General features: G+C 47.6%; 1 protein-coding gene across 1 annotated transcript in view; it reads left to right on the plus strand.

The window, feature by feature from the left end:
• BAALC (BAALC binder of MAP3K1 and KLF4) overlaps window positions 1-21,391 on the plus strand; it is a 74,206-nt gene extending 52,815 nt beyond the window's left edge. The window contains exons 2-3 of the mRNA XM_057308076.1: window positions 7,576-7,742; window positions 18,983-21,391. Coding sequence (XP_057164059.1) covers window positions 7,576-7,742; window positions 18,983-19,093 — 278 coding nt within the window. The 3' untranslated portion in view covers window positions 19,094-21,391. The remainder of the gene's footprint in view (window positions 1-7,575; window positions 7,743-18,982) is intronic.
• Window positions 21,392-22,640: the final 1,249 nt, after the last annotated feature.

Consider the following 22,640-nt stretch of genomic DNA (forward strand, 5'->3'; position numbering starts at 1 on the left):
GATGCAGCTGTTTCCCATCTTTTGGCAAAGTCAGGGATTTGGCTTGTCTTCTGGATGGAATGAAAATTTTGTGAAGGATGTCAAAAAAAGACATACCCTTGGGGCACACAGATGTCCCTCAATTTACTACTACAGCATTCACTGTGGAAAGAAATATAGTTGGGCATTTTGCATGTAACCCTCAAAACTAGCACGAGCATCAGTCTCCATGTCAGGAGCCTGAAAGTGGAGTCTTCAGAATTCCATGTCTCAGAATCACTGGAAGTGGGTGGGGTGGAGGGAACTTGTTAAAGTGCGTATTCCTGGGCCCCTGCTGAATCAGAAGTTCTGGGGGTAAGACATAGGTATCTGCATTTTAACGGACACCCCAACTGGGTCTCATGCCCACTAAAATTTGAGAACTGCCTACTTGGGATTTTTTCTTTGAAGGATATGTGACTACTTGCTAAGGACCACAAGCTTTAGAAACATACAGAACCTGCATTAATCTTCAGTTTCTTCTGCTGAAAAATAAGAGTCACTCTCCCATCTTTCAGGTTTGAGAGGGCTGGCATGGGGTAGAGTTGCAGGTGCAGTTCAGGGTCTAGTAAAATGCAGCTTTCACAACAATGTCCCCCCGCCTGGGGCACTTGGCACCCAGTAGGGTTGCCAGATAAAATTCAGGAATTTCAGAAAAACAACAGTAATTTTTTTTAATACAAGTGTGGCAGCCACGCTGAGGCCAGTTTCCAGGGTGTAGGGCTTGGGAGAACAAGCTCCACGGAGGGATTTGGGACATTGTGCCTGGATGGATAACCTCTGTGCCTCATCCTCCAACCCTCCCGGAAAGTCTGAGAGCCTCCCAGATCACTTAAATGAATTGCTTTCCTACTTTAATTCACTGGAGTCAATTTCTGTTGCTTGTAGCTGAGAACCCTGACCGATGTAGCATCTTAACTTCCTACTCAACAACTTGCCATCTGTCCTCTGTTCCCACCACTCTGAGCCTTCCCAGAAGTCATCAGGAACCTCCTAATTGCACAGTCTCTCTGGCTTTTCTTGGTTCTGTACATTTTTTTGGTGGAGGAGTGTATAGAGGACACAGGCACCCATGGCGACCCGGCAGGGAGAGAGCTAGGGGAACAAAGACCTGACCTCAGTATGCTACTCTAGACCTCTCTGCTCGGTAGCTAGTGGTGCCCGTTGGCAAACCCAAATAGAAGCCAGTGGGTGAGAGGGCCTGTTGATGTGGTTCATTCACGTCAGTGTCCTAGAACATAGAACAGGGTGGGGAGGAGGGGAGAGTGAGTGTGGCAGAACAGAAGGAATATATCCGGCATGCAGGCTATTTACACTGTCCTAGGTTTGGTTCTCTGGAAGCAGAGCCTGAGAAGGGGATTTCATGCAAGTGACTCCTGGAGACACTGCTGGAAAGGTAACTGTGTGTGAGAGAGAATAGGGAAGTAGGATGGGCCAGGGGAAGGAGCTGGGCAGAGATGTGGTTTCAGGATTAGTCTAGCCTCAGGCTGATCCAATGGGTTGCTTTGGAGCAAAGGGACAGAAATTGTCCTGTTCAGAGACAAGGGGCCTGGGCTGTGGTACACCCTTCCCGCCCCCCAGTACACTTTTAGTTGATTACTGGCCATGGGGTGTACCTGATGTAACCAGCCAGGCCTTTCCTGGTAAGGGGGCTTCCTTCAGCCAAGGGCAAGCCTTAGGAGAAGAGGGCAGCAAGAGCTATTAGCCACCAACACCCACCGCAGCTAGGGGGTGGGTGCAGGGACCAGGTAGGTAGACCTGGGTGGACACCAGTAGCATCTGCCAGAAGGACATTTACCACCTTGTTAACAGGAGATCGCTCTGGGTGATGACATAAAAATTATTCTTCTTCTGTGGTTTTCTATAGCTCTCAAATTTTCTAACATCGAATCTATTATTTTTGGAACTAAAAATACAAGTTAAGTTAAATCAATGCAACAAAATCACCTGGTTTATTGCAGGCAGAAATAACAGTAAATGACCCCATATTCCTGAACCCCTGCAGTTACCCCTTGAGCTCACTGGGCAGATGATCCCCGCTCTCCATTAGCTTCTCTGCTTATTTATCAGGCTCAGCGGGCCAGTCCTTCAGCACTTCACGGGCACCAGTTGTATGACTCATAAATCAAGTATGTAACTAATGTGGCTAATGGAGAAGGGCACCATGAGGAGACAAGACAGTGGTATTGGGCCATATAAAAATAAGTGCAATATATGTGCCAAACATGTTGGAACCTTTATATGTGCTGTCTTATTTAATCCTTACAACAGTCTATAAAGTAGGAATTGTTATTCCTTTTTAATTGTTATTCCTATTTAATCAATGAGGAAGTCCCTGGATTGGGGATTAAGAAACCAGAGTTCTAATTTTTTATTAGCCACCAATGAAAACTGAAAACATTGGACCAAATGAATGATTTTCCGATCATGTTCCTAGAAACCCTGGGGCTCAGCAGAGATGCCCAGGGAATGGAGGGGCTGCTGAGAATGCAGAAGTGGCCATTTGTACCTTCGCCACAGCCGCTCTGCTCTGATCTTTAAGTGTTGGCAGGACTGGCTTCATGGGTGTGCAACCTGTGCAGCTGCACGGGTTCTGCTGAGCTCAGAAGGGGCTCTGCACTTAGGATTCAATGTTCTGTAGTATTCTTGAAGTTCTTAATAATTTTATTTTGTGGTTTGTAAGTGAAATCCTATGGAACAATGGAGCATTTGCCAGAGGCTTGGAGCTCTGACTCATGCTTGGTTCCACTTCCTATTGCCTATCTGCCTTCCTGGGATGTGTTGACGCCTCGTGCCCCCAGCCTCCTTTTTCTGCCTTGCCTTCCCCTTCCTGGGTAAACAACTTGGTTGCGTTGGCGGGGAGGGAAGCCGGCCATGGGCACGGGGAGAATTGGGGTCAGATACATGTCTTGAATGACTTATAGTAAGACAAGGGGGTGGACATCCCTACCCAGGCTGGAAGCACCATGGTACATTCAGTGGATGGCTCAGTAGTGCCTCTTACCTACCTTAACCCAGATACCAGCTCATGAACAGCATAGAAAACGGTAACAGTCTTAGGGCCCGCTGTGGCAAACAGGCAAGGTAGTACTGGCTAGCCTTGAGTCCCACTCAGTAATCCCAAGAGCTGAGGGCAGTTCTACCCTAGAGGAACGTAGATGGAGCTTCTGCCTTGGTCTTGTGTTCCCTTTTCTGTCCCCACCCCATTTGATCCCACTCTTCCCTACAGGACAAGGGGACATACCTGACAAAGTCCCCAGCCCTCCTTCAGGATCAGTTCCTTTTTTTCCCAGTCCATCACAGGCAAATGTGTGGTCTTACTGCATATGACTAATACACAGCTCACACCCCTTGGGACTCACTATGTGAGTCTGACAGCCCTGGAACTGGTCTGTCGCCTATGAGAGAAGTTCAGTCACACAAGTTCACTCTCAGGTGTTCCAGTTATGTCAAGTGCCATAGAAATTTCTAAGTGCTTGCATTCAGTTTTTATACTGAAGCCACAGCAGACCAGTAACAACGGTTTGGTCCCTGGATCACACTGAGAAGCTCTGTTCTGGACTCTTCTGTGGGTGCTGGGACCCTGGAATTACCAGCCCAAATCATGCCAGGCCTGCTTCCAGGTTTTTCATGGGCCTCTTCTCCTGATTCATTCTCCGGGTTAGCACTCCCCTGGGCCCCCGGGCAGCTAGAGATGGAGAGCGAATGTGTGTGCTGGGTTGTCCGTACACATGCATTTGAGACCCTTTAGGTGTAAGATGGAGGGGGGATGAGAAGAGAGAAAGGGGAAAGGCTGCCAGCTGATGGAGGAAGGGGGCCCCAAAGATGTGGGGCAAGCTGAGCTGAAAGAATCCATGTCTTGGCACATCCGAAACACATCCACTGTGCCCCTAAGTACTGAAGACAGCCAGTCAGGAAACTCCAGACCCACCATTTTCTACTTTCAGTGTTTTGAATTCTGATTCTATCCCATTGCCACAGTTCAGAGCCTCTTAGCATTTTGCAGAACGGGTGGGTGCTCTGTGGACCTGTCTGTTCTTTGGATCACTGCTTCCTCAGCTGTGTTGGGACTGTGGCCTCGCCAGCTCTGCCTAGTCAACCAACCCCCCCTCTCTTTGTACATCAGACGTGTTGTGCTTCTGATGCATGCCTCATTGCAAATAATTTCTCAACACTCTGGGAAAGGATTTTGTTTGTTTTCCTTAAGTTTGATTAAAAGCAAACCAAGGCTAACACCTCAAAAGAAAGATAAGCAAATGACTTGACAGTTTTTAAAAAGTCCCACACAATTAGCCAATAGGCACATAAATAATATGGTATCTCTAGCGAATCGAGCAGTGTAAACCCAAGCACTGAGATACTATTTTGCCTCTTAAATTGGCAAAGATGAGAAACAAAAGAGAATATTCAGGGTTTGTGCAGGATTGGGGAATATTGCCATTTCATATACTGTTGGCAGAGGGCAGTAGGGTAATTGGAGATTTATAGAGGTAAATCTGGGAATGTATTGCAAAAGACTTTACAATGTGCATATCCTTTGAAATCTTGAAGACACTCTTCCATATTTTCTTACATCCATTGGTTGTTGATAGAAAGTCTAATGTCAATCTCATTCTGCTTTTTTGTTTTTGTTTGTTTTCCTCTTCTGAAGCTTTTCTTGTTATTGACAGTGTTTGAATTTTCACTAAGATCTGGCTAGGTTGGCTTTTCTTTTCATTTGTCTTGTCAAGTTTGTGGTAAGCTATTTCAATTTGGGGTTTCACATCTTTCTTCATTCAGTTCTGAGAAATACTATTATTCTGTGAATATTGCCTCCCTTCATTTTTCTTTACTCTCTCCTTCTGGAACCACTCTTCAATTGAGGTTGTAATGTCTGGATTTTCATCCCGTGTTTCCAGCATGTTTTTCATACCTCCACTTGCTCCTTCCAGAAGAATCCCTAAGGTAGCTCATTGACTTGCTCTTTATGTTTGTCCTGCTAATCAGTGTCTCTACTGAGTTTTAAAAATTCATTTCAACAGTTAAAATTATTCAAATATCTTTGGTCACTCTTGTCCTCATTTTGCGCTTACCTTATCTCCCCTCATCTTTCTGGGCAGACTGACTACACTTATTTAAATTTTCTGCTGCATACCTTATTAGCTCCATTTCCTGTGACATCTCCACTGTCAAGTTCGCTGTCTCTCTTTTATGGTGTGGGCCTTCTTCAAACATTTGTTTATTCTTGTTTTGTGCCCATTTCTGTCACTGAAACTTCCTATAGCACATCAGCAGCACCTGCTTCTTCTAAGAAGCCCGCTTGGCAGGCAGGGGTGGAAACTATTGGCCTAACTCTTGGCACTGTGTTCAGAGGGCCAGCCTTTGTGGCGTCGACTTTCTCCTTCTCTCAGGTGTCACCAGCCCTTGAGAGCACTGCCCTTCCCTCTGTGCCAGGCCCCTCTCTGTGCTGTTTCTACTTACAACACTTCTGACACCAAACGTGTAGGATTTTTTTTTCCCACCAGATCAACCAATTCTCCAACTCTCCAGACACTGCCTAGGTGTCCTATAACTCAGTTCAGTTCTGACTCCTGAGTCAGCACAGCCCCCACAGGTGAAGGGTTCAGTCCCACTAGACTGCCCCCCACTTTAGACGCCAGTCCCAAGTCCTAGGTTGCCACCTGTACATCTGACCAGCCAGCTGTAAATCGGAGTTCTTATATCCCCTCTCAGGTTCGATAATTTGCTAGCATGGCTCACCGAACTCAGGGACACTTTACTTGTGTTTGCCAGTTTATTGTAAAGGATATTATAAGGTATAAATGAAGAGGTACATAGGGTGAAGAGGTACATAGGGCGAGGTCTAGAAGATTCGTAAGTGCATTCTGTTCCTGTGGAGTTGGGGTTTGTCACCCTGTTGGCACATGGATGCTTTCACCAACCTGGACGCTCCCTCAATGTTGTTATTTAAGGGTTTTTTTAAATTGGAGGTTTCATCATGTAGGCATGATCAAATGACTCAATTTCCAGCCCCTCCCTCCTCCCCAGAGTTTGGGAGGTGGGGCTGAAATTTCCAAGCTCTTAGTCAAGATTAGGTCTTTCTGGCAACTGGCCCCTATCTTGAAGCTACCAAGGAGACCTATGAGAGTTGCCTCATTAGAATAAATGGTGCTCCTGTCTTTCCTATCATTCATAAAATCCCAAGGGATTTAGGAGCTCTGTGTCATGAACTGAAGCAAAGACCAAATGTTATAACAAAAGATGCTCCTATCACTCAGGAAATTACCAGGGTTTTAGGAGATCTATGCCAGGAACTGGGGGAAAGGACCAAATATGTATTTCTTGTTATATCATAATATCCCACCTCGCAGACCGCTCTGTGACTGCTGATGGCCTCAGCGGCTGCAGGAGTAGAGTGACCAACCTACCTGGTTGCCCCTGGCCTCCCTGTGGCTACTGCACAGCTTCTGCCCACTTCTTGCCCCCCACCTGCTATTTCCCCTCATACTTCCTGGGCCACCTTTTCTCTGTTCAGTCAGGTACTCTCCAACCAACTATTCCTTGCTGTAGCCCTCTTGCTTTTCAGTGAGGCCATATATTTAAACTTCATTGTATCATTTCTTGGCGTTCGTTATTGACGAACACATGCTCAGTCCAACACCTCGAGATGGAACAGTGTAAAAAACTGTACAGCCTTCAAACCAGTAACTCTACTTGTAGGACTTTATCCTAAGGAGGTAATTAAGAATAAAGCTTTAAGGGGCGCCTGGATGGCTCAGTCGGTTGATATCAGACTCTTCATTTCAGCTCGGATGGTGATCTCATGGGTCGTGAGATCAAGGCCCGCATCAGGCTCTGTGCTCATCGGGGAGTCTGTTTGAGATGCTCTCTCTCTCTCCCTCTCAAATAAATAAATAAATCTTAAAAAAAAAAAAAGAATAAAGCTTTAAGCCTAAGAAGTTTCAACCACAGTGACATTTATTGTGAAGACAAATAACCAACTAGAGGGGATTAAATAACTGGTGACACAGGGGTGCCTGGCTGGCTTAGTCGGTAGAGCATCCAACTGTTGATCTTGGGGTCATGAGTTCAAGCCCCACATTGGGCATAGAACTTTCTTAAAAAAATTAAAAATAAATAAATGGTGACACATCCATACAATGGCAGACTAAGTATGTGAAAACTAATATGGCAGAATATTGAATTGCATGGAAAAATGTCATTGATGTTAAGTAAAAGTTTCAGGTTGCAAAATGATTTTAAAGTCTCATTTTTGTTTAAAAAAAAAAAAGAAGAAGAAGAAAGAAAGAAAAGAAAAATATACACAAAGGGGCACCTGGGTGGCTCAGTTAAGCATGTGACTCTTGATCTCAGGGTCGTGAGTTCAAGCCCCACATCGGGCTCCACACTGGGCGGCACCTACATCTTCTTTTAGAAAAGGGTAATTCTGCATGGTGGGATTCTGGTGACTTATTTCTTCTTTGTGGCTCCCCCTCCGCCCCGCCACAGTCTCGGGGATTGTTTGCAGCAACTGTCATGTGCAAGACTCCAGTGCCATCCTCTGCTTCCCTCCCCCAGGTGTGCTGGAAGATGGACCGTCCTCCAATGGTGTGCCCCGATCCACAGCTCCGGGTGGAACGTCCAACCCAGACAAGAAGCTGAGCTGTGGGACCCAGTGCCCGAATCCCCAGAGCCTCAACTCAGGCCCTCTGACCCAGAAACAGAATGGCCTTCGGACCGTGGAGGTAAGGTCACAGCCACAGAACCCACTTGGTTCTGGAGAAAGGGGGAGAAGCTTGCTTCAGAACAGGGTCAGGCTCAGATGGCACCCAGGGAAGGAGCAGTGACAGCTCACCTTGCCAATGGGGAGATTTTTCTACTCCACCCATGTGAAAATTGTTGCAAAGAAAATCGCAGGACCCCTCCCCACCCCTATTCCTGCCTCGAGGGTTGCTGTGTTTTGTTGAATCAGCGGAAATGGGCCCTTGCTGTCTGCACTCTAAAGGAAGCGTGTGTTTGCTTAAATACAGCTTTGTTCGGGCATCCCTTCAGCACAGCTCTCACCATCTTGACACTGAGGATTGTACTGGTCACAGGAACCAGTTTGGGGCCAGGCAGTGGGCAGGGCTCAGGGCTGACTGGGAAGGAGAGAGACCGGTATGGTAGGAGACAGGCCAGGCATTTTTACCTCACACCCTTCCCCCAGGTGGGCAGTGGGAGTGTCCCCGAGGGGGGCTGTCATTGCAGAATGTGGTGGCAGCATCACCCTCAGACCGTTAGTGTTGAAGAAGACGCCAGGGCTATGGCGTCGCAGAGCCCGCTGGCCCCTTTTGGATTCTTTCCTTTCTCCCAGAGCTGTTGTGGGGTGGTGCCCCCCCTGCTGGCCCTAGCTCCTCCCACGGGAAAGACTGCCCCTCATAGGCCTCCTCCTCCTTCCGTCCTCCCCCACTTCCTCATCTGCCCCATGCCCCACCCTCCTCAAAGTCCCCTGCTTACCTGATGCTGATTTTCCAAACCCATCCCCCCCTCACTCTCTCCTGTCAAAATTTACCGGTCCTGTCCCCTCAGGCCAGTGCCACTTGTTTCCTGATGCTACACTTGGTCCTTTAATGAAGGAATTCTTGCTCACTTGAGTGAGTTACCTCTAACCCTTGGTTAGAAAACCTGCTGCAAATTCAGTTCTAACGCTTGTGAACTAAGTGGCCTGGCAGGACCCACTTAATCTCTTGGAGTCTCGGGTTCCTTATCCACACAATGGAAATAATGGCACAATGAGAGAACAGATGGGCCTGCCCTGTGTAAACTGAGAAGTGCGTAAGGCCGGCAGTAGGGATTGGCGGGCTGGTGAGGCACACAGCGCCCCAACAGGATGGAATGACGCACTGATCGTGGCTCTTCAGACTCAGAGAAAGTCACGGGGCGGGGGATAGACTTGAACTTGCGGGTGGCCCTCCTAGGGTCCTGTTTCCCCTACTTTGCCTGTACACGAGCTGGCCTTCTAGACACCTAATCATTATTGCTTCCAAGGGTAGGTCAGAACTACGCTCAAAAGCTGGGTGACGGCTTTAGTGCAGGCCCTGACATTTGTTCCCAAGCCTCCTCCCCGTGCGTGTGCCTTCACCCTTTGAGTCAGGCTGGGTCCTGTGGGCAGGAAGCGGCTTTGCCTGGCACGTTGCATGATCCACACACTGGCCTCCTGCCCCCCATCATTCATGCCTCTAAAGTTGTGCTCTGCAGTTTGCAAAGTGCTTTTAGGTCTGCTGGGGCATTAAATCCTCGCAAAAGCCCTGTAAAGTATCGTCTCCAGTTTATAGAAAATGAAACCAATTCATTTGACTTATGACATGAGTCATTCATGTAAGTGCTGGAGGTGGGTGCCAGTGACTTGAACTTGAAACAGGTGTTTAGTATAAAGATGGAGCATAGAGATGTAAATGGACTTTTTAGTGAAGAATGCAGTATTAGTCCTTTATCGCCAAAGGACATACCAAAGCACACCAGCATTCAGGGGCTTCAAAAAATCATCTTTTTCTTTCCCCTCACAATCAGCTACAAGTTGAGTGGCGAGGCCTGACCTCCAGCACCAGGCTCCGGGTGTAGTTCAAGCTGTTTCATGTATATTATTTTGGGAATCAGGCCAGAAAACAGCATTTCTGAGGTTTATCTTCTCATGGCTATGATAGGAACCTAAGAGGGCAAAATCAAACTACCGGAACACATTTCATGTCTCTGCTCATATCCTGCCACCTAACCTCCTGTTGGCCCAAGCAGGTCACATGGACAAGCCCAACATCAGGAGGGCAAGGAAGTACACACTGTGCCCACTGGAGAGACAGCAAAGGATTAAGGGCAATCGTACTATCTACCAGCTAGAACATACATTCAGAAAAACGCCCACGTCGGTCATAAGTACAATGAATCTTTATAAGGTGACACACCCATGTAACCGTCATCCATGTGAAGACGTAGAACATTTTCCATACCCCAGAAATCTCCCTTGCGCCCCTCACCGTGGTGACTGGGATGTGCCAGTCACTGTCCACCTCGGCAACCCAACCACCGTTCTGACATCTAGCATTCTAGGCCAGCTTTGTTTATATTTTAGACTTTTATAAATGGGATCATATGGTATGTGTTCTTTCGTGCCTGGCTTCTTTTGTTCAACATCACGCTAGTGAGTGAGACTCATCCGTGTTGTTGTGAGTTACAAAGATTTGCTCATTTTCACTGTTAAGTCCATTCCATTAGGTGAGTGTAATCATACTACTTGAAGGACATTTGGGTTGCTTCCGGTTTGGGGCTATTGTGAACGACACAGCCATTAACATTCATGTGCCTGCCTGCTGGTGGACATTCCTTTCTTTTCAGTATGTTCCTTGGAGTAGAATTGCTGGCTCATAGGATGGGGATATGTTTGACTTCTATAGATACTGACAAATAGTTTGCCACGCTAACCAGCTTTACACACTAACCAGCAGTGGATGAATTCCAGTTATGAACATAAGAATTTAAAGCCAGTAGGTTGGGGCACCTGGGTGGCTTAGTCGGTTAATCGACCAACTCTTGATTTCGGCTCAGGTCATGATCTCAGGGTCCTGGGATCGAGCCCCATGTCAGGCTCTGTGCTCAGCGGAGAGTCTGCTTGTCTCTCTCCCTCTGCTCCTGCCTTGCTCTCTCTCTCAAATAAATGAATAAAACCTTTAAAATAAATAAATAAATAAAGCCAGGAAGTTGTGCTTAGCCTTCCTTAGGCCTGTGACAGCAGCCTGGCAGGCAGGCATAGGATACTAAGTGCTCTGTTGTATTATCTCACTTAATCATCACGATGACTGTAAAATGTTGATATTGTCCCCAGTTGACAGATGAGAAGGGAGACTCGGAGATAGCGAAGGGAAGCAGTCCCTTACGCCACACACACATGGTGGAGCCCACCGGGGGCCGGGGGAGTGAGGCGCTAGCCCGCCTGGCCGGCACAGCCCCGGGAGCACGATACCTGCTGATAGACCATCCATGCAGGTTGTTGTCACAAGCCAATGAGCAATGGCGGTGTTGCAGCCACTTCCCAGATGAGATAGGGAGCAGAGGGCTTCAGTGCTGAGTGTTCACACAATTGCTACAGGGCATCAGTGATCTTTGTGTCCTGGAAGCTCACCAGCCACCAGACGTCTTGAGTCCCTCAAAAGCCACGGCGAAGGTTTTCTATCCACGGTGTCCGTTTACAAGACAAGTTTACCTCTGATTGAAGCTTCTGTCCGCAGAGTTATTTCGTCCCAACACAGCTCTCAGCGGTGAATCTCAGTGAGAATGATTTTCTTCCTAAACCCTCCAGGGCCTTTGACATACTACCTCGTCCTCGCTGGTCTCCTGTACTCTGGGCTAAGGCTTCCTGCATTTTCAGTGACCGGCTCAGGCAGGAGCCACTCACCTCTTCCCTCTTCCTCTACTCCCCAAGATGACCTCCTACCATTTCACAGCCTTCCACTGTATGGCATCCGGTCACCTGGCTGATGGGTTTTTGGCACTTTTTAAGAGCTCTCTTTCTCCAGAAGAACCCATTCACGAAGCATGCATCTTTCTGCACCTGTCTGCGTTCCGACATACAAAACAAGCCTGTTAGAGGCAATCCTTGGTAGGCCTGGAAGTGTTCTGCTCGGTTCCTATAAGCACTCCTTGGATTCATTCGTGTCATGCTCTTCCACGGAGTGCCTTCGAGGTGCCAGGCACTGTCCTGACGCCAAGGATCCAGGGGTGGAAAAGGAACACATGCCCCGTGCTCTGAAGCGGCTGCCGGTTTTAATGGGGTGAGGCTGGGGAGTCAGATAATACAGAATAAATGAACAAAGGCGTCACCGGTTTGAAATAGTGTTGTTTATTTCAAGGAAATAAAAGGCCACTAATAGAGGCTAGCACCTCCTCCCTTTAACGCAGACGCCTCCGCACGGTTCGCATTGCTCTCTGAAGGGTGCCGGGGACAGCTGATGGCGCTAATGGCTCTGAGCAGCAGCATCTGTCCTGAGCCCCTCTCCACTTCGTGGCCCAGCAGACAAACCGTAGCTTCCTTCTTTCAATCCCCTCGGCTCCTGTCTTCTGCCTGGGCTTAGTAGGTGCTAACCAGCGAAACGATGTGACAATAACGATATTTTGCAAATTGGAACTGTCTCAGTGGAGAGCTCGTTCTCTTTCTCTCCTGTGTCTTGATTTCCTCCAGTCACTTGGGAGGCATCTCAGCATCTGAGAAATCCTTGACTGCGTCTCCCTCCCCCAGCCTCTTCCCTGAGCTTGACAGAAGCCCAGGAGGAAGTCCTAGAGCTGCTCTTCTCCCCTGCTAATCGTTCAGGAACGCTGGGCTGCTTTCAAACATTTGCTCTCCAATCTGAATGTGCCGTTTCCTGAGCCTTAGGACTCCTGTTTTCCTCCCCCAGGACTATCTCAAGTTATTCACGAAGGTAGAAATGTACGTGTGGATACGGCTCTGAGCAGACAAAGCCTGAGTGTGTGGCTGGCCTCCCGGTGAGCCCTCATGCCTCTGGAAGCTGCGCCATTGTCAGTTACTTGACTGTTCTTGACGACGTGGCCAGACCGTGCTGAAGAACTTCACCGATGTCCTAACTGATTCTGGGCTGAGAAGCCTCCCTCTGCTCCCACCCCCTCCCCCCACACCCAGTGTCTGACTGGTGGCAGCGCTCCGACCGGTCCAGGAAAGTTGGGTGAAGCCTCACAGAAATGGCTGTGGCCAAAGAGGGAGGCCTGCTCCTGAAAGGAGGATGGAATCAGCCCAGAATTTCTCCTGGGTGGTGGTAATAGGAGATAGATGAGAAGAGTTTGGACAGTAAATATGAGTTTCTCCTTGCAAAGCAGAAACATGCCATTAAAAGGAGGGAGAGAACAAAAGAAACCATTGAGGAAAACCAGAGAGGGAGACCTGTCAGAAGGGCACTTTGATGCACATTCTAGTTTGAGCCTGGGAAAAGGAGGCAATTTAGCAGTATAGGGATGTGGAGGGTGTGTGTGTGTGTGTGTGTGTGTGTGTGTGTAGTGGTTTCCACTACCTCCATATATGCAGTGGTCTGCTGGCTGCCACCTTATAGACATGAAGGATTGCAAGACTCACTACTCATCTAAGGGTCTGTAGAAACACCAGTCTGATTAGAAGACTCTCAGGGCGCAGACCTCCTTATTCTTTATTTCCTTGACCCCTGAGCCTATTTCAGGGTTATGAACCTAGTATGTACTCACCAACTACCTGGGACCTTCCTCACATCCCAGCATCTGAGAAATCCTTGACTGGGTCTACTTGATTGAATGAGGCTGGCCTAGTACTTCACTGGGATTGGAAAGGTTTCCCACAGCACCGCTCCCACCCAGCCCCCTCCAGCGCCACCATCATATGACTGATGACTGTTCTGTGGGATCCCCAGTGCTTTTCTCAAGCAGGTTCTGTCGCCTTCCTAGTGTTTGATCTACCTGAGGTTCAACCTGAAAAGCGACAACTCCGTTTGGCACCTGCTACCGGATAGATCTAAACCCCCACGCCGAGTAGCCCAGTGAGTACGGTGTGTGATGCTGTGGTTGGCGCGGGATTTGCTCCAGGCTTGGGGAGCTCCGGAGAGTTTTGGTTGAGGCGTGACCTGACCCCTGCATTTGGAGCCTGGCACCCTGGCCCTGGGTGGAGTTGCTACCATCAAATGTTTCCCGATGACCTCAGATGAATGCCATGAAGAGCAGCAAGTAAAATCCCAGAATTCAGGAACAGCTAGATGTTTGTTATTGGTTGTTATTGTCTGTCTCCCTTTAATGGGGCTTGACTGAAAAGAAGAAAAATGTCTTGAGTTGCAGCTGACAAGGCTCGGTCTTTAATCTTTTGGGAAGGAAAAGGGGGAAGCAGCGTTTCCGACTTGGGAAAACAGGCTCAGAAAGGTTAGGTATTTGGCCAACATGGCCCAAGGAATAGTGATGGGGCTGTGTTAGACTTAAAACCCAGATCTGTCTTCCTCCAAACCCCATGTTCTTCCTTCCCATTACCAAAAACAGAACAGCGGAGAATTCAGAGTAAGCTTTGGCAGAGTTGTGGGAGGCTGGATGTGGAACCCAGGTCCACCATCTTTAGTTCAACCCACTGCCGACATTGACATTGGTGTTGGGCAAATTATGTTGGCTTAAATGGCTTCCACGGCCTCATTGGGAAAGGGAGTGCAGTACCATCTCCGGCTGTCTCTCAGGGATGGCGCAAGAAACAATCAGTTGTAAGCATAATGTAAATACTGTAGGAAAGTTCTAGGGCAGGGCAATGCAAACAGGTGTGCTATTCCCAGGACATTTTTTTGTCTTCTTTCTGAAGATTTCGTTTCATACATGTGTTCATCAAGTTATTTGTTGGGTGCCTATTATGTGATCGGCACTAAATTATATTCTGGGGATATATATTCTGGTGAACACAACACCCTGGGTCCCTACCTTCTTGAAATGTATACTCTGATGAGGATGTAGAAAATATGCAAGTAAACAAGCAAATATATAATCCAAACCATGGTTAAGGCCAGGAAAGAGGTAAAGAATACTGGGAGAGAGAAATCATTAGCTGTGGCTGCCCCTGGGGAAAGCATAGAGCATGGGAACAATGTTACTTTTCACTGTGCCTTCTCTACTGTCTGAATTTCTTTTACCATAATTATGTACTGGTTTTATAAATTAAAAAATATAGTTATAGAAAAATTGATGTCTGATAAATCATAATCTCAGTAAGCCTTGCTTTTCTTCGTTGTGTGTGAGGAACTGTGAAAAGGTTAGGATGATCCCGTGTTAGGTATAGATACATTTGTGGGGTCAAAGTAAGGTTGAGAACATCTGTATTCCCATGTGGGGGGCAGTGAGAAATGGTGAGCGGACTGGTTGCACCCCTGAGTCCAGGCATCTACGGAGCAGCCATGCTGCCCCCACTTCCCACAGAGACGAGCTGGGTCGTCGACTTCCAAACCCCAAGAGAAACAGGTTCATCTGGGTTCAAGGCTGCCAGGAAGTTATCACAGTCAATCCGGTTACCTTTGAGAAATGGCAGCCGATAAATTACTTTTAATTAAAGAGGCAATATCAAGAGGACTAAAATCCATGATTCACAGAGTTCTAAACCTGCAGAAATTAAAATGAAGCAGAGAGAAGAATAGAAAAGCTGTAAAGCTGAGTGAGAAACAAGAGGTGGCCCATTAACAAGAGTCAGTGGTGATAAAAGTCACAAAACACGAATTTTGAAGTGGAGGAAGGATTGAGTGAGCAGAGAGGCACAGAAGAAAAAGGGGCCAAATAGGCTTCTCTCATCACTGAGCTGCGAACCAGAAGACTTTTTTTTTTAGGCCAGTCATTGCAAATGGGACATGTTTTCTTTTCCTGTAGTTAAATGAAGGGAGTGGGATATTAAATAAAAAGGTTTGGCTGGCTGAGAAGCACATCGGAGGGGAAAATGCCTCTTCTGCTCACTGTCTGAGGAACCAAATGGGATAATTGTTCTGTGTATCCAGATAGCACTTCTCTTGAAGGAGGGCAAAGCAGCTTCTCAAGAGGGCTTCTAGAGAAAATAATCTGGCACTGTTCTCTTTCTCCCTCTCATTCGGGCTTGAAATCTGAGATTTCCAAGTTGTAACTAGATTCCAGCGATGACCAACCTCTTGAATGTCCACGCTGCTGTCGGAGGGGTGATGACTTTCTGCTGATGCCTCAGACTCAAAAGTTTCTCTTTCATGAAACGCTTCCAAGAGAATGGCTTGTTGTTCGGTTTAACTTGATAGAGTTAATACGGTGCCATCGTTTGAAAGTGGACTCTTTGGCTTACAGCCTGTACCCATCACTGGAGTACTGAACTCCTGTCGCCCTTTATCCAAATGTACACCCCGCAGGGTTATTGTCGGTGTGTTTAGAAGTAGCAGGAGCAAGAGCCGTAGTTTGAGTAGAATAAGAAGGTTTTCAGTTGAATTTAGTATGTTTGACATCATCATTTTGCAAATAGAAGTAATGGCAGCTCTAACTGGGCAGACCGACTGTCCTGGTTTGTGGGGGCCTGAGCGGGTTCCCAGAAGGGAGAACTTCCAGTTTTAAAATGTGCCAATCTTGAGCCAACCTGGAGAAGTTGGTCACCGTATTAATGCTGAGTGACATGCTTAATTCTCTCAAAAAGCCCCACAAAGCATCCGGCATTATTGCCCCATTTTTCAGGTAAGGGAACTGAGGCTCAGCGGTTAAAGCAACGTGTCTTGTGGCAGCTAACTGGTGACAAAGCTTTGCCCGAAGTCCAGCTCTGTCTGGCCCCAAAGCTTGTGCTCTACATACTGCCACTCGATGGGCTTCGGGTATACAGACTTAAGAAACTGCAAGAAGAAAAAACAGAAATTGCGCCGTTGTGCTTGAGATTAAAACCATACGTATTCTGTGGCTGTTCTGGGAATGACTGTTTTGTAGCTTTGGACTCTTAAACAGGCAAGGAAATGAAGAATCACCCAACTGTTGAATTTTTGCTTATATTTTTAAGCTTAGAAAAGCAGACTGAAATATAGAGCAGAGCATTTTCTGTGTGTAATCTTTAATAACCTTTTGTGAAATCTTGCCAGTAACTCTAAAGAAAAGCAGTTATACTATTTGGAAAGTTTACATTTCCATTCTGGAAAGCTCTCTTACTGCCTACCGGTTTGAGGGGAAAGCTGCTGTCAACTTGGCTCATTTTAAATAAAGCCTCTGTGTCTCTATCCCAGGCCCTGTCATCAAGGCTTGGATGCAGCAACGCCCGAAAAGCAAATCAGATGGAATTGACCTCTTAGTTGCCGCGCTTTTCTTTAGGAGACAAAATTGGTTGTGGGACTTTAGGAGTTCTCTGCTTTTAGGGAAAAATAAACGCATCAGAGTCGCTGTTTGCCCTGGTGCCAGTTCAGGCTTGGAAGAGCTGAGAGTAAGACCAAATCGTTAGACAGCATTGACCCCTGGTTGTTCAAACAAGGGCGCGTTGACAAATGCAGTGTGCTCATTCGTTCGTTCACCACTACTTTGGCCAAACCTAAATGTAGCGCCTGCTGTGTCTCAGATGGTGTGAGGCACTGGGAACACGAAGAGAACAATGAAGTCCGAGCTCATGACATCAACGGATAGGACTAAAATTGCATTTAGTCAAAATTATCCCTTAAACGCCCCTCAGATCACCCATAAAGTATTCTTAGGTCAGGTTCCCTAGAAGCAGAGCCCAAGACGAGGATTCTTGTGCAAGCGATTGATTGAAAGTAGTCTCAGGTCAAACCGGTACAGTAGTAACGGGAGCAGGCAGAGGACCCAGGTCAGCAAATATGTGCGGTCTGCTGAATCCCAGGGAGCCTGATCCCACGGGGGCTCTGGAGCGTGAAGATGTCATAGATTTATATGCCCTCGAGGCAAAATGCCAGCCTTTTGTATCCCCAGCCATCAGACATTGGCTTTGGGCTGTCTCCAGGAGTGAGTGTGTGCCCTCTGGCGCATTTCTGAGCAAGGTGGCTCCGATCAGATGAGGGCAATTCTCAAAACATGGGTGCTACTATGAGCAGTTAGCTGCCAAAACTTGCAGCGGTTGGGAGATAGAGGCACCAGGCACGTAAGGAGAATCTGGAGGGGGCGTCACCAGCAGCTACTACATGGGGTCTATGTGACAGGTTACAAACTACTATCATTTGCTAGTAAATCAAACAGGCCAATGTCTTGTTCTCCAGGGGCCCAATAGTGCACATTTCTTCGGACGCACTACAGCTCAAGGAGTCGGCTTGTACCGAGAGCATGCATCTCTCCGCACTCACACCGAGCGTGGGGAGACACTCCCTCAGATCTGAGGCTGACCATGTTTTCCAGCGGGCGACACTGAGATGTCATTGTGTAGGATGCTCATTAGGCATCATCCCCTGTGGAGAGGAGGGATGGAAGCAGGAGGGGCCAGAGGGAGAAGGTGAGCCAGATGCAGGCTGAGCAGCAGCTGTGGCTGACCCCACCCCATGGGGAGCTCTGGAGCCGGATGGCTTGTCAGAGCTGGCCTGCTTTGTGCCAAAATGGCCAGACCTTTGTACCCCTACATTGGGCCACCCTGGCAAGCGCAGGACCCAGGGTGAGGTGGCTTCCTGCAGGTGAATACCCCAAGGGAACATCTGGAAGCTATTGACTTGACTGCACTCCCAGGAGCTAGGCAGCAGGTCTTCCCGGACTGGGGATTGGGCAGCACCCGTCTCTGTCCACGCACTGTGGGGACGACTCCCAAGACCACGCTCATGCTCACTCCAAGCATACAGTTGAGCGGAATGGGCACTCGTTAAAGTTTACTCTTGAGGTGGGACACATATAGTTGAAGAACCCACAGTTGAGTCAGTGCTTTAGTATTTAATATGAATGCTGGACTTTCAGCATCAGTGTATCTTCACTCAGAAGTGGATAATCTTACTTTTTACTATTGTTATACTTATGAAATATTTTTTGGTCTTTTTTTTGTGACAAGCATTATGCTGAGTACCTTAATGCATGACTTTATTTAATCCTTACAATAATCTGGTGAGGTAGGTATTGTTAATTATTCCCCATTTTACAGATGAGAAAACTGAGGGTTAGGTTAGAAAAAACTTGCTCATGGTGAAATTATCTAGTCAGTATTTGAACCACAAAGTCTGTCTGGCACCAAAGCTCCACTCCTTCCCTGCTTTGCTAAAGCTAACTGTGAAACCTTCCACACTGCCCTTTGATGGACCTTAGCCAGTTAATGCATTCATTCGACAATGTTTTAGTGAGCAAACCTTATGCCAGGCTCTGTGCTAGGTCAGTATTAGAGTTTCAACAGAGAAACCTTTGAAAGGGAGTATATATGTGTTCTTGTGGCTTCTTCCTGCCTCTGCGTGTGTGTGTGTGTGTGTGTGTGTGTGTGTGTGTGTGACAATCTCAAGAGATGACTGCAAATTTGGATATTTTCTACTAACTCAATTCATGATGTTAAACTTTTTAACAGGCTAAAAGAGATGCTAAGCGAATGTCCGCAAAAGAAGTCACCATTAACGTTACAGACAGTATCCGACAGGTGGACAGAAATCGAAGAATGGCGAAGAACTGTGTTAACTAAGAGAGTGTTCCACTGGAAGGGCAGATGGACTTCATTGGTGCCCTCCGCATGCTGGACCCCATCAAGGAATCTTGAAGAAGTGGGTGGCCCTTGCTGGATGGGAACAATGCAGCTGCCTTGAGAGACTGTCTTACCTGGCAGGCCAATGGCCACCTGGGCTTCTGGGACATTCTCAGCCTCCTGCTTGCCACATAAATGAATTGGCACAGTACTTGCGTAGGGTAATAAGCTGCAAATGTGCAGTCAGTTTGCCTGTTTGCAACTCCTGCAGTGTGGTCTCATGTAAAAGAGGTGAGCAAGAGCCGTAGGTGGGCTGATGAAACAGAAAAGTAGGAGTAGGTTTCCTGGTGAGAAATGCTCGCGTGGGTTCCAAGCTCTCCTGCCCATGGTCGTGTGCGCTGTTCCGACTCAGTTTATTCTTTCGTTCTTTCATTCCGAATACTACCATCAGAATGCTCTCCGTGTTCACTTACAAGCTGTCTTTCACCCAAATGCAAATCCAGATACGGGAGAAATCACGAACAAGGAAAATTCCCGGCTATACTTGTTTCCTTAGCTCAGTAGGAGACACATTCAGATCCACTTTCACACAAACTAACCCCCCAACACCCACAGTGTGTTTTGGGAGCTCTCCGTGATGCAGTCACAGCCATTTCTCATCTGCCTTCAATGTCCCCCCATACTGGTGTTCACGTCAGCCTCCGTACTGCAATATCGTGGTCACTGTGGTCAACGCACCCAACCTAGGACGCCCCTCGGGGCTCAGCCACACACTACGCTTTCAGAGCTTTCCAGGTCTCTTTGCTTGTGCTCTTGAGTGTTCGCTCTCTCCGGCTGGGTCATTTGCAATCGCTGATCAAAGCGCGGACACAGCTCACAAGAGCGAGATAATCCGGAACCCATCAGCAGCACACACGGCTTCGCTCGGGGCGCTCGGACGTGGCGCCAGGACTGCGTCATCTGCTGTGTGCGAAGGCATCACTTTGGAAAGCCCGGACCTGGTTGCTGTGCATTCACGTTGACGTGAGACTGACGCGCACTGTGTTACACATCAGAGGCAGTAAAAAAATGTCTTGATAGATTACAGTTATCTAACATTTCTTTAAGCATGTTAAGTGGAAGTATCTTCTTCCAAAGTAACGTAACATGATTTTAAAGGACTGTTACCATGCCTGGATTGGGAAAGGTGGGACTAAAGGTGTACCAGATGATACCGATAAACTCCATGTTTAGCAGAAAGAGGCAGCCTGACTGTGTTTATATGACATGGTCCAGAGAATTGACATTCCTAGATTAAAATTTAGAAACTCGGCCTCATTACCTGCCAATTTTATTCCTCAAACACAAGCAAATAGTGACCGACCCTTCCTTCCTTCCTTCCTTCCTTCCTTCCTTCCTTCCTTCCTTCCTTCCTTCCTTCCTTCCTTCCTTCCTTCCTTCCGTAGACTGTGTATTTATTCATTTAGCATTAAACACCAACCCTGCACCAGGCACCTTACAGATGCTGAGAGCTTTGGAGTCTAGCCGTCACGCTTGTATATCCCGAATCTAACCGCGGACTTAATAACCAGGGGACCACCTTCGGCCCTAAGGGTTAGGGTGTGTTGTGAATTGCTCTGCAGTGGAACTCACTTTTACATTCAGAATAGATTTCTCTCTTAAACCCTATATCTGGGCGTTCTCCTGATCATTGCACAAGCCTTTGCCCTGCACAAAACTAGTTTTCCTAAGCCTCTACCATTTTGTGGTTCTTTGAGAAAGGGATTTGAGGGAACTTCATGTTCTGAAAATGAAAAAATAATGATAAAAGCAAATCTGTGATTCCTATGGCCCCACTGGCATTACTCGGCAGGAGCCCCCAACTGCCTAAGGTCGGCAATGATCCTGTAAGTTCAAGGGCTCGTTCTCCCAGGGCACGTGTGTCGTGTTTCTGTGTGGGGTGTTCCTGCCCCCCTCGTGTGCTGTCAGTCGTGGACGACACCAGTTTCTCTTCACATCCTTGTTTTTGCCTAACTTAACTGCTGCAAGCTGTTTGGGATTTAACTCAAGAGGGTGTCTCTCTCATATAGAAACAAAGTCTCACTCCTGGGAGAGAAGGGAATGAAGGCGCATATGATCTGCCCCTCCCTGGAACACTCTGGATTTCACAAAGACAGTGATCAGAAGTTAAACCATGCTACTGGAAACTCATCTGGAAAATTTTTCACGTGTGTAAGATGTAAGAACAGATTCTCATGATCCTATTAACGTCACACTTTCTATTGCAAAGTTTGTGTCAATAAAGTCATCAATTTCAAACATATGGACAATACAGAGAGTCTTTACTAGAACCTTAAATTTATATTTAGGGCTGTTTAGATTTTTTCTTTTTTGACAGAAAGGTCTTTTATATAAGTGATCTCTGTGAACCCTTCAAAAAGCCTTATGAAGTAGGTAAGGACAACACTATTCTCCAACTGACAGTTAAGAAGTATTTATAGTCACTTAACTAGTAAGCGGTGGAGCAGGGATTCAAGGGAGGGAAGTCTGCCTACAAATCCGGTGATTTTTCCAATAGACAGTGTGATGCCTTTCCCGGCAAGAGGGTCTGACATGGCCGGGAGACTGAGCCATTTCAAGGGGAATCATCACAGAGCCTGAGAGGAGGCCGAGCCCCAGTCTGAGAGGGTGACAGCCATGACTGGAGAGGGCCAGGGAGCTTGGGGAGTTTGGGTCCGGCCCAGGCTTCCTTATCCCTCCAGAGAGGGTGACGCTGACCTAGTGTGAGGGCACCTTGGGTGAAGGTCAGAAAGAGAACAGCCCTCGCGATTTAGAGGAGCTGGAAATTGTACCCGTCAGAAGAGCTGCTAAGACCTCAAGGTGAGAGGAGCCCGGGCAGCCAGCGACCTCCCTGATCTGCCCACGCCCCAAGCGCTCCGTGGGTGCCAGGCCATGGACTGTACCTCACCCTTTCCCGCCGTCTCCTCCACAGTGCTCCCCACTACCCCAGGCTACCGAACACACTCCTGTTTGGACTCCCCGTTCAAGCCCTATTAACCTTCACCTGTTCATGACTCTCACCAGCCCCACCCACCGGCTCCCCCACCTGCCACAGAAATGTCTCCCAGCCATATTTGCTCCCCTAAGCAGGTTCACAAAACCAGCAGCTCCTCTGCTGAACCAGATGGCAGAGATGCTTTGTTTGGCTGTCATGGTGTTAAAACCTGAGAATTTTTACAGAAAAAGCCAGCTCTGGCAGGGACTTCTAGTTTAGAACTCCAGTATTCATCCTCCCCCTCTTCCTTATCTGGGTGCATGTCCACTTAGAAAAAAGATTATATTTTTCAGCCTCCTTTGCTGCTAGGAGTAGCTTTCGATTTAGTTCTGGCCAATGAAATGAAATAATAGTGGGGCATGGAAGCTTCCAGGAAGTCTCCTTATAAAAGAATGGTCAGGCCTTTTCTTTTTTCCTTTTCCTTCCTGTTTCCTGGAATGAGGAGGTAATGGCTGGAGCCACAGCAGTTCACTGGGTCATGAGGTGACTTTGAGAATGGAAGTCATGCTGAGC

This window comes from Ursus arctos, unplaced genomic scaffold, assembly GCF_023065955.2.
Source record: "Ursus arctos isolate Adak ecotype North America unplaced genomic scaffold, UrsArc2.0 scaffold_6, whole genome shotgun sequence".
NCBI classification, from domain to species: Eukaryota; Metazoa; Chordata; class Mammalia; order Carnivora; family Ursidae; genus Ursus; species Ursus arctos.